Source organism: Palaemon carinicauda, chromosome 21 (genome assembly GCF_036898095.1).
Source record: "Palaemon carinicauda isolate YSFRI2023 chromosome 21, ASM3689809v2, whole genome shotgun sequence".
NCBI lineage: Eukaryota > Metazoa > Arthropoda > Malacostraca > Decapoda > Palaemonidae > Palaemon > Palaemon carinicauda.
The window spans coordinates 50436235-50448925 of record NC_090745.1 but is presented as its reverse complement, the minus strand read 5'-3'; the positions used below and the strand labels follow the sequence as shown (position 1 = coordinate 50448925).

General features: G+C 33.6%; 1 protein-coding gene across 1 annotated transcript in view; it reads right to left on the bottom strand.

Annotated features, from left to right (window-relative positions):
* Positions 1-12691, bottom strand: part of LOC137614898 (solute carrier family 22 member 21-like) — a 947260-nt gene that overhangs the window by 47920 nt on the left and 886649 nt on the right. Inside the window, exon 14 of the mRNA XM_068344556.1 lies at positions 8796-8977. Within this exon, the coding sequence (XP_068200657.1) occupies positions 8796-8977 (182 nt within the window). The remainder of the gene's footprint in view (positions 1-8795; positions 8978-12691) is intronic.

Sequence of the window (12691 nt, the reverse complement as noted above, 5' to 3'; positions counted from 1 at the left end):
CATACTGGCCAGCATGTAAAGTTCGCAGAGATAATTTTTTTTTTGGTTAACCTGTAAGAAGTTAAAAAAATTCTATTTTGTAGATATCAACATCCCTTTGGATGGTGGTTCAGTTCTGCAGAAGATCAAGAATGTCACGAACGTGGACATCACTGCCTTTTGAAGACTGTCTGATACTCTATGAAAAACTAGAAACAAAATTCACAAGGCAAGGCTGTCAGGAGTGGAAGATTGAAAGATTCTTATTCAGGATCTGAGAATTATTTGGACAAAAGTGCTCATATGAATTGCACTAAGATAAACTCTTACATCATTAACAAAAAGAAAGAGGTCCTGGTCAAGCTTTAGTATTCCTGGTGCAAGATTGAATTTTGTGCCCAAGTAAACGCAGATTCTAAAGTTGCTGTGCTGCCTAAGAAGACCTTTGACAATATGAAGCCTAAACCCAGAAGGAAGAGGTCCAAGAATGTGTTCATCTCTTTCCCTGATATCAAACCATTGTGCTCTAGTCTGGGGTAGTGCCATAGACTATGAACCATGGTCTTCCACTTTCTTGGGTTAGAGTCCTCTTGCTTGAGGGTACACTCAGGTATATCATTCTATATTGTTTCCCTTCCTTTTGTTTTTCTTAAAGTTTTTTATAATTTATACTTGAAAGATCTAATTTAATGTTGTTATTGTTCTTAGAATATTTCATTTTAATTGTTTATTACATCTATTGTAGTTTATCTATTTCTTCATTTCCTTTCCTCACTGGGCTATTTTCCATGTTGGAGCTTTTATAGAGCTTATAGCAGACTGCTTTTCCAACTAGGGTTGTAGCTTAGTTTTTAATAATAATATTATTATTAAAATAGTTCCAAATGGTAGAATATGGATTGAAGGTATTACTGGTAATTTCAAGTATAAACTAACATTTAACTATGAAAATTTCCTAAGTAAAAAGGCATGTGAACTTATACTTTACTGACTTCAATTTGATGGCTGCTTTTCCGTTCCCATATAGCAGTAGAACCCTACTTCTACAAGACCTCCGCTGTCATTTTACCTTATTTGTTCAGAGTATTTATCATTTCAGATCAGGTATTGTATACAAAGGATATTCTTCTGTTTTTGGGCGTAAATTTTATTTCTATATATTCAAAGCTTGTTACATTAATTATTTTCAACGTTTTGAGATTCGAATAACTTTTATGAATAAAGAGTCCGACACCCCCACTAGACCTGCCAAATTTCAGTGATCTTTGCCTTGTCCAAGTTATTTAACCATGTAAGATAATGCTAGCATATCCATATATTTATCGTTTATCAATTCTCAAATTTGATCAGTCTCATTACCTACAGATTGTATATTTACATAGCCAAAGTTTATGACATCCCTAGTAACCATGATCAGTATTTTCTGCTAGTCTTTCCGATTCCAAGTCATAAGCTTTGCAGTCTCTAGAATTTACTGTGTGGTCACTCGGTTTGTTTAACTTTGTGCAGTTTATACGCTTTGACACTTGCGAATTACACTCCCTGGTGGAATGTCTCCCTGAAAATTTCCCGCAGACTTTATCATCATTTTCAAAATGTCCATTCCTCTGGCAGTAGTTACAGGTGATCACGTGGTACCTATCATGTATGTTATAGATACCCCATCATAGAAAAACTTTTTCCCCATTATCATGAATAGCCCTCCGAACTTCAGGATCCATTTCAGCTCATAGTGAGTGGTCACCCCCGAGGCATTTTTCTTCAGGACTACACTTATCTTCTCTTCTATATTTTGGATTTGGTCCAGGCAGCGATTTCTTTGAATCAAAGCATTTACTACATCATCTTCATCATTGTATACATTGCATATCATTATATTTGGTTTTAGTTTTCCGATTTTTCTTGTTTCAGTGTCAGCCACCAATGTCTGAATTTTGTTTGCCGCCTCTTCTTTGATCATATTTTTTTGCAAAGTTTACAACATTTCCATTCATAGTTGACCTCGTGTTAAGTATAGGAATGTCTTCCAGTGCTTGTTCAACCTCATGTTTTCTTTCAGTAATTTTAGTGGTTGTATTAGTTGACTTAATTATCAATAGAATTTATCCTTAACTTTGTCAGCAAATGTCGGTTTATCCGGTTTTGGGTCTATCGATGTTTGAAGTGTTGCTTTAATTGATTCCATATTCATGGCAAGAATGTCAACTTTCTCAGCGAGGTCGGTGATTTTGGTGGAATTTGCTGCGTGTGCGCTAAGGTCCTCAAGTTTGTTTTCCAAGTCATCTATTTTCGCATCGCGTTCATTCAGGGCCAGATCTCTCATGTTCACATCTTCCTTTAATTCTGATATTACCCAATTGTTTTGTTTGGCTTCACGTACACAGTGTGGGCATAACCAATCAAGGTTATTCCATTCATTATCAGTGATGGCTGTCACTTTATGTACGCATTTCTTATGGTAGAGTCTATTGCATTCACATACTATCCATTTTTTTTCCGTTCTCCCTCCGTGTTATTACATATGAGGCAGGCATAGGTAGGAACAGACATAGTGTACTGTTTCTCATCACTTAGGTTTCTCCATAAGACTAACTAATATCTTTTCAATGATATTCTGAGCGAGAAACACAAAGCTAAAACACGACTCAGGGGGTGTTTGACAGAGCCCCACACAACACGTCCACACTCTAGCACTCTAGGTGCTATTATATTCATAAAAACTGTGAGGCTAGATAAGTCTAAACATAGTGTAAATGATGCCATTTTTTAATATTCTGGTGCTTTAAAATGCTTGGGTTCTAAAAATGGGACATTTCACTTAGATATAGATCTGAGCATTAGCTCAGTTATATACTGGTTGAGAAAATCTCTGATACCCTCTAAAACTATATTCAAAGCTGAACTAAAAGAAATGGAGAAAAATATGGTTATAATAAAGGAAAGTTTTCTAACCAATTAGGTAATCAGTATGGTGATAGTTGAGATGGGTGATAAGCTCCTCCTTTACCTACTATTGGTGCCTTGTTCCATTGTAATGGAGAAACCTTTGAGGTATAGTCCTACGACTGGACTCGAGAAGGACTACCCGTCTCTGTTTCCTAGTGGTGTAACGACTAGGAGATGAAAAAGGAAGTGGCTGCCGAAGAAGAAGAAATCGAAGGAGTGATGAATTTAAAAGATTTGTCTCCAAACAAGAGGATACCCTTGATAGTAAGCAAGAAGAGAACTCAAGAGGAAGCCCGAGCGAAGAGGAACAACAGACGAGTGGACAAGAGGACAAAGAAACACTGGATCTGGAAGAAAGGAATTTGGAAGATTTGTTTTCCGAAGGAAATGATTCAAGGATGATACACAAGATGAGAACTCAAGATTAAGCTTGAGTGAAGAGGAACGACAGACAAGCGGACAAGTGGACGAAGAAGTAAAAGAAATCGAAGGAGTAATGAACTTAGAAGATTTGTTTTCTGAGAAAGAGGAACGACAGACGAGCAGACAAGAAAACAAAGACAGAAAAGAAATTGAAGGAGCAATGAACTTGCAAGGTTAGTTTCTATCAAACAAAATAATGCTATAGTGCATACAGTATATTTGGCAACAATCTAGAGGGAACCAAACTCAAGCAGACGACGCAGAAGAAGCAGCAGCAGAAGAAGAGCCATTTAGAAGAATTTAAACTCCTGTAGCGGGAAACTACAGGCAACCAGAGGAGCACATATACTTAGGTATATTTAGAAGCATTAGGTAGTATGAAAGCTGCACGAAGGCATTATTACTTCACACAGCCGGTAAAGAGATTCAAGAAGTGTTTAAGACACTGCAACCTACGGAAGACACAAGGGAAGCTGCAATTAAGGCTTTTACCACATACTTTGCTCATAGGCCAATGAATTTTTTGAAAGGTATCAATTTACAGCACAGCCATATCAGAAAGAAAATGAAAGCTTAGATGCAGTTGTGACTAGACTTAAGAATTTAGCTGTTTCATGTAAATTTCTAGCGTAAGAAAATGTTGTCATAGATCAAGATATTGCCCATTGTACATCGCATGAGCTTTGAAGAAAGTTACTGCAAAATAAATATTTAACACTAGAAAAGGTAATGATTATAGGCAGAGCTTTAGAAAGGTCAGATAGGCAAAGTAATATACTAGGGAGTTCTACAAACAATAGAATGGAAAATTCTAAAATTAGCAAGATAGGCTCAAATTATAAAGGCAATGAGAATCAGAGAAAGAATACTTAAAATCCTAGTCATAGGAAATTGCCAACCTCTAATGTTCACAATTATCAGAATCAGACTTGTATTAAAAAACAACAGAAAAAATCCAGATGCTCTAAGTGTGGTAAAACTGATCATGTTGCACACAAAGCAACAGGACAGACATGCCTGAATTGTAGAAAAAGGGTCCATTTTACAATTTTTTTTTTTTAGATGTTTTTAAGCAGTACGCAAAGAAAATAAATGCGACACTTGATACTAAAGGCAAGGAGAATAATGCGGAAAAGGTTCATGACAATCAGGATAGGTAAGAAAGTGATTTTGCGTTTTGCATAAATTTTGTCAACAAAGATGGAGATGCAAAGAAATATCTATGGGTAGAAGTGGTCTTAAATGGTAAACCAATTATAATGCAATTTGACAGAGAGGCTGATGTATCAGTTATGTCTAAGATAACACCTAAACATTTCCTAATTTGTTATTAGAAGGTACAAATTGAGTTTTGAAATGTTATAATGGTTTTGATATTCAGGTAAAAGGTGCTTCGATCATAGAAGTACAATATAAAGTACAGAAGTTTGAGAGAATGCCATTAACCATAGTTAAAGGTAAAGGACCATCTTTTATAGGTTTGGATTGGTTACAGTATTTGAAATTAGATTGGCCTAGTATTTTGAAGGTTACAGGTGCACTAGATGAACACAAGAATGAAGTGTTTGTGGTTGATATTCGATCAGAGGTTCAAGACGTATTTGATGATAAAGTCGGTATAATAAAGAACGCAAAGGCAATCTTAGTTTTGAAATCAAGATCAGTACCATATAAATTGAAGAAGTGCAGTTAAAATAGAAATCAAAAGATTAGAAAGGGGAGGTTCATGGGAAAAGGTTACATACTCAGATTGGGGTACACCATTAGTTCCTATTGTGAAGGAAACTGGTCATGTTACGTTATGTGGGGATTACAAGGTAACGTTGAATCTACAGTTTCAGGTAACTCAACATCTATTGCCAAATCCTAAAGACATGTTTGCAACTATGTCAGGATATACTGTATTTTCTAAGTTTTATTTCGACAAACATTTCATCAGTTTCAAATGAATGAAAATTCACAAGAGTTATGTACAAAAAATACATCCTTAGGTTTGTATAGGCCAAAGAGATTGCCTTATGGAGTAGCAAGTAGTCCAACTATATGATACAAAAATATGGATAAGATTATTTAGGAATGCAAGGAGTATTCATTTTCATAGATGATATTTAAGTCTCTGGCAAAGAGAACATGGAAAAAAAAAATTACGGACAGTTCTGAAGAAGTTGGAGGAACATAATATTGGAGTAAAGAAGAGCAAATGTATTTTAAAAGTTGATTCAGTGGAATACTTATGTTTTGTAATTAATTGCAAAGGTATTCACAAGACTAAGGAAAAAATAAATAAAGCAGTATAATCAATAAAGGTAGCAGAAAATGTTAAGGAATTACAATCATTTTTGGGTTTAGTAACATTTTATGGGATTTTCAATCTAAATTTATCTGCAATCTCACATCCATCATATAACTTGATAAATAAGGGTGTAGAGTGGAATTGGACAAAAGATTGTTAGGAAGTTTTTGAAAGAAACAATAGCATCACCTATATTTCTAATACATTATCAAATGAATTTACCAGTTAAATTAGTTTGTGATGCATCAAACATAGGTTTAGGTGCAGTATTATCTTATGTAATGCCAGATGGAGCAGAAAAAATAATTGTATTCGCTTCTAGAGTATTGAACAAGGCAGAAAGGAATTACTCTTTATTGGAAAAAGCAGGTTTAGCATTAGTGTATGGAGTTAAGAAATTTCATATGTATCTTTATGAAAGGAAAACTTCACACTTTTTACAGATTATAAACCTCTATTAGCAATATTGTGTTCAAAAGCAAGTTTACCTACGTTGGTACTTGCAAGACTACATTACATTAGCCGCATATGATTAAGATATAGAATATCGTCCCACATCAACGATGGGTAATGCAAATTCTTTATCTAGATTTCCAATAGACAAAGCACCAGAAGAGTATGATGCCAGTATATCATTAGTTTCAGTTTATGATGTACCCATTACAGCAAGGGATATTGCGCACAATACCAAGAAAGACCTAAGACCTAATAAGGTTTTAGAGAGTTTGATAATAGGCAAGGACTTATGTGGAAACTAGGAAAATTGTAAACCATATCAGGATATTTGGAGTGAATTGAGCATAACACAAGGTTGTATCATGAAGGGATCACGAGTAATTATTCCTCGTTCTCTGAGGAATAATGATTTATCTGATCACAAAAAATTGCCTGATCAAAGACTTTTGCAAGAACTTTCGTCTGGTGGACAGGTGTAGATAGAGATATTGAATTATTTGTAAGAAATTGTATGAATTGTGTTACGCAACAGTACAATCATCATTTTGCTAGAATGCACCCATGGGAGTTACCCAGGTATCCATGGCAAAGAGTACACATATAATTTGCAGTTCCTTTCTTAGATTATTATTATTATTATTATTATTATTATTATTATTATTATTATTATTATTATTATTATTATTATTATTATTATTATTGCTTGCTAATAATAATCCATAAGCTGTATGGATGGACCAAATTAAAATATATAAATTATAAATTGAGAGATGGTAGACACATTTAGAAAGAGGAAAACTAGCTTTCTCCTCGTTTAGCTGTTTGCACAGTCGCTTTTGTTCTTGCCAACGAAGCCTTGTTCATAATTACCAAATGAATTAAAAAACGGTTTTTAGGTTTTTAGTGTATGATTTTATGGGTGTGCTTTTACTTTTCAATTAAAGCTTTAAAGTTTTGAATGATTATAAATTTATCAACAAATTATTTTTACTTTTCAATAAATGTTTTAGTTTTGAATGATTATGAATTTATCAACAAATTATTTTTACTTTTCGATAAAAGTTTTAAAGCTTTGAATGATTATGAATTTATCAGAAAATTTTTAGGTGCTGTTTTGGCATGTGATCTCATTTATGGCGTGATCTCAGAAATTAATGTTTCACTTTGGTATGCGATTTCAATATTTTAAAAGGTAAAAATAACAGGAATAATGAAAAATCAAATGGTTCATGCTTCACCGCAGGTTCGCTTCGCTCGCGAAAAAAAAAAGAACATCAAGCTCAGTATGTACTGGCAAGCGGTAATGTTGAGCTGCGCATGCTAACATCAATGATTGATTATTATTTCTTAGATAATTATTCCAGGTATATATATATATTTTTTTTAGGAAATCTAATGGTTCTTGCTTCACCGTAAAGTGAAGGAAGATTGCTACTATCAGGTGAGATCGTATGCCAAAGCAAAAGCACGACTTTGAGATCGCATACGAAAGCACCAATTTTTAATTTTCAATAAAGGTTTTACTTTTGATTTTTTATGAATATATCAACAAATGATTTTTACTTTTCAATAAAAGTTTTAAAGTTTGGAATAGTTATGAATTTATCGACAAATTATTTCTACATTTCAAGTTTTGAATAATACTTTGCTGGCGCCAAATCAAATAGCGCTCAAACGGCCGTGCTCAACTGTTAGGTGGCACCCAAAAGGTCGCACCCAAAAGTCCCACTCTGTTCTTAGCCATGGGTTTTTTATTCTTCCGTTCTTCCCTTTTCCGTTAGCGATCCATATTGATATTTCTTGAACCTATTTTCATTCTCTCTCAATCAATTTCACAACAGCTACCTTTCTTATCTTCTAGTCTGTCACTTATGAATCATAACAAAGCCGAACTATGACTTATGGTCATGTATCAATATAATTCTAATCACAGCCTGATATTTCCTTATTTTGTGCACACTGGTAGACAGTAGAGGATTTCACAGATGTCTGAGTAATCCAACAGGATTTCCACCATTATGTATATTGAGAAAGAAATATACATGAATATTTTAACCACTTTTATCACTTCCTCACTAATAAGGCCCTCTGCATGTGGTTCTGTGCTCTTATCAATTACTGCTCTTTTTTACCACTCTAAATAAAAACTTCAATATGACTTGAATATCCTCAAGGCATTTACATTGTTAAGTTTCAATAAACATATACCTTCGTTCTAACAAACATCTGAATGTTTAGCAATAATTAGACTTCCAATTTATAGCTACCTGAGAATGCTTGGAATAAGTTCTAGCACTGGCATTAAATTCTTACCACACTTTATTACTATCCTATTCTAATAGTATTAACTGATTAAAATGCACTTAATTCTTCCTATCCCTTTAGAACAGTTTCTTCTTTTATGTTTTCTGTTTTCAAAGTAAAATTTATACTAAAAATTTCTCATGAATATTGATCAAACCAGAACGACAAAACTATACAATAAAGGTCACTGTCAGGATATTTATGCTCTGATAAATGGGGTTCATCATCAATATATAAAGAATACCATAGTCATTCAACTTACGACATGAATCACAGACTGAAACATCAAATAACTGCTAGAAAGTAACAAGTCTAACATTCCACAAATTATAAGACTTTTAATCCTCATTTCAATAACTGTATTATTAACAAAACTATAAGTAACACAACTCACTGTATATGCAACAAATGGTGCTATTAATCCCCCAATCCGAGCACACATGGAGCAAGCACCGATGCCCACACTTCTGTACTCTGTTGGAAAAATCTCGGCTGAATAGACATATATGATAGCAAAAGCAGCGGCAATGCCAAATTTACCCACAAGGCTCAAGGTTACAATCAGCCATCCAATGTCTGGAAAGAAAAAGAACAAAAAAAAACATTATTATTCTCATCATGGTAATGGTTAGTAAACATATATGTAGATAAATTTTCAAGAAATGTGGAACTTTTCCAGCGAGTCTACCTTCAGAGTGATATATACAAGAAACTGGCTGTTGTAAACCAAACTCCATTATACCTATGTTCACACATTTCTCACGAATAATAGAGTCGCCTAATAATCAATATTCCTAAATCAACCGGAAATTGAGATAGAATTAAGCTACTCTATAGTCCTAATCATACAGGTAAATGGCAAGAAAAATTCTTAACCATGTTAAAATACGAATCGATTGTTATAAAAATCAATAAAATAGTTTAGCAGCTGGGCTGAATTTGAATGAACAGTGTCACAAATTATCAGTTTTTTATTTCTTATCTTATGCATCACTCATTTACGGTGCTAAAATTTCTGAAACTTTTTAAAATGCACAATGTTGGGGAAATGATACTATGTAATAAAAAGAAAAGTGGTAATATAGATAAGTACATTATTGAATGCAGGCCATTAAACTAACATGAATGCAGTTGTAACATTATACATGCATGTTGGTTTTACCAGAATTGTTAATTACAAATAATAGAAATAAAAACCCAGAACATTTCTGTAACCCGAATTTACAAACAGTTACTCAAAATTCCCTTTTTATTTTTCACAGCTATGATTATACCAACCATTCTTAAGAAAATTATCCCCAGTGAAATCTCTTGAACATAGTTACTATGACGTAATTGTATTAAACTCTTGTGAGCCTATTAAGATTTAAAGGTAAGGTAGAGACTTAGAAAATATTTGCACCAAACACTAACATGGACATATGATATTCATGAATGTGACGAATGAATAAATGTAAACAATTATCTCACCTGGTATTCGTACGTAATCCAAGACACATATAAAGGGATAAATTTCCATTTGTGGCACCTAACTGCCGAACATACGTTGCAATATAAAGGCAATTTAATGTTTCTTTGCGTCCATTTTGCTCATGGAAATCACTTATTCAGTAACAAAATGAAACAAATAACCCATTTTTACAGTTAATGCTCGATGGGACGGACAAGCGAATGACCATGTTTGAGAAAAATTAAAAGTGAGGGAGAAAGACTGCTGTTAACAAATAAGAAAACGATAGACTACTTGCTGTTAAGGGGGCTAGTGTACCGCAAAAAATAGCTGATTTAGGTGTCAGATGCCGAATTTCACTTTTTTGCATTTCCGGCAACTACATAGTGTTGACAATGACAGACGTATGAATTTTTTTTTTAATTTCGTGCCTTTAAAGCAAAAAAATGGGGGGGGGGGGTTAACGGGGTAAAGGGGGCGTGCCGCATGACTTGTAATTCCGTGAAACCCATTCCATGCATTTAATCATATACTTTGCAAATAATGTATAGTTGCAAATATTTATGCTTTATTCCGTACGATAACTGATCCCCTTCGACAGCATAAGCTTTGCTGGCTTTTTCAAACTGGGGATACTCGTAAGAAAACGAGCCCAGTATGATACCTCATGGGTGGTGTGGAAAATGATGCATTAAATAATTATAATTGTTGCATGGTATTCTACAAAATTTTGCAACAATTGGCTTATATTGATCAAAAAAAATTTTATGAAATGCAAATAGCAATTTATACAGTAAAACATCTATGTCTGAATGTTGCCAAAACTTCAAGTGAAATTTGACAAAAAAAAAAAAAAAACTTGATTGCATATTTTTTTTTTTATCAAAATCTGGAAGTTTTTATGCAACACCCAAGTGCAAAGAGGAAGCTAATATAATAAAAAAAAAATTTTTGATATAAAAATGGTTATTTATTGAAGAAAATGTGCTTCCCAGTGAAAATGATTCATGTGTGAATGATGTTAAAACTTCAAGTGAAGTTTTCTCGAAACTAAATTTTGAGCGATATGAGTGTATATAAATCCTTAAGACTTTTTTATTTATTGATGGATTTTCAAAATTCAAAAATAGCTGGCATTTATATATAATGTAGAAAGGCTCCTTTAGGTTGAATCTAATTTTTTTTTTACTTTTCTTCACGAAATTTTTATATATTACATAATTTTTTTCTGGGGGGGAGGGGAATAACTCTGCAAGTATTACTAATATAAAAAAATACTGAATAATCAAATTAAAGGAAATATAAGGCACTAGAAGTTCTAACAAAAATTATGAAAAAAACAAACACAAAAAACGTTATAACGATAAAAAAAAATAACCATTTTTTTTTTTAAATTTGGCATGGGAGTAGCTCTATATACTCTAAACAAATTACACAAAGTTTTATGAGTATAGAATAATAAATAAGGGTTACTTGTCTTTGCTCCTTAAGGCACATTAAATGGTCATCTCTTGACCTTACAACCTTAATGAAACAACAGAAAAAGGGGATTTACTATAATAATCCTGCTCTCTCTTTTATTGAAATCTTCCAGTTGATCCTAAACAACTTAGGTCACTCTTCCATTCATATCAAATATAAAGCAAAGGGTAAGAGAATGATAGAAATTAATGAAACAAACAGTAAACTCCTGATTCTTCCTTTGTTGTTGTACCACGAAAATAAGTCTTGTGAGTGTCAAAAATGCCATTTCAAGGTGAGTTAGATATCATATTGCACAATAAAGCCTTATTTCCCAATGATGGTGGCCCACATATCCATCCAGTCCATACTTTCACCTTACATGTGCAGTAGTTGCATTTGCTTACACTCATGCCCCTAGTTGCATTCTGTCGAACCTTTTGGCTACACAGTACCTCGTATGTACACACAGATTTTCGTGGTGATGGAATATATTTGTAATTTCTTGTATGATGAAAAAGGGTTTAAGAGAAGAAAGATCATATACTTAATAGAACTAAATGTTGAAAATAAGAGCAGTGATTAATAATGTGGTGTTAATGTTGAATATAAGGTACAAAACTATAAATTTCAAATTGTAATAAACAAGGATTAGGATATTAGATAATGTTTGGGGAATTTGTATAATAATGGTATGTGGACTAGTTGGTTGATATGTGTACAGCATACCTACGTGGAATTGGAAAAATATGTCATATAATTGGCTGAATACACTAAAACCTTATGGTGCAAATGTATATAGGATAAACATTACATAGGCATGGAATTAAAGGAAAATGTGTTTATTGTCTTGACAAAGTCTGACACGAGACATTAAGAATAAGAAAACTGATGGAGCTCCAGGATATTTTCAGGAAAAAAGAAAATTCCTGTGAATTTAATGTATGTTGAAAGGCAATGGTGAAGTTTAATATAGGAAAAAGATTTTTATGTATTCGGGAAAGGAAGAGAAACTGTTGATCTACAAGAGTGGAAGTAAGTAAAAGAGAATTTTTCTGGGATTGTAAGTGATATGTGTGGCAAGAGGCCGCATGTGGAAGGGTCGTGAAGGGTGGAATGAAGGAGTGAAGATGAAAGTGGAAGAGAAAAAGAGGGCATTTGAAGAAGGGCTGCAGAGTAATGGTGTAGAGAAGTATGAAAAATATAGAGAGAAAGAGGTCGGTCGTATGAATAAGAAGTTTAGGAAAGAAGTGAAGAGAGTAAGGGGGGTGGATCAAAAAGTGAAGAGGCAGTGAAAGATGAAACTGAAAGGTTGTTGAAAGTAGAAAAGGCAAGGACAAGTGAGCGGAATATCTTAAAAGGTTGCTGAATGACTGAAT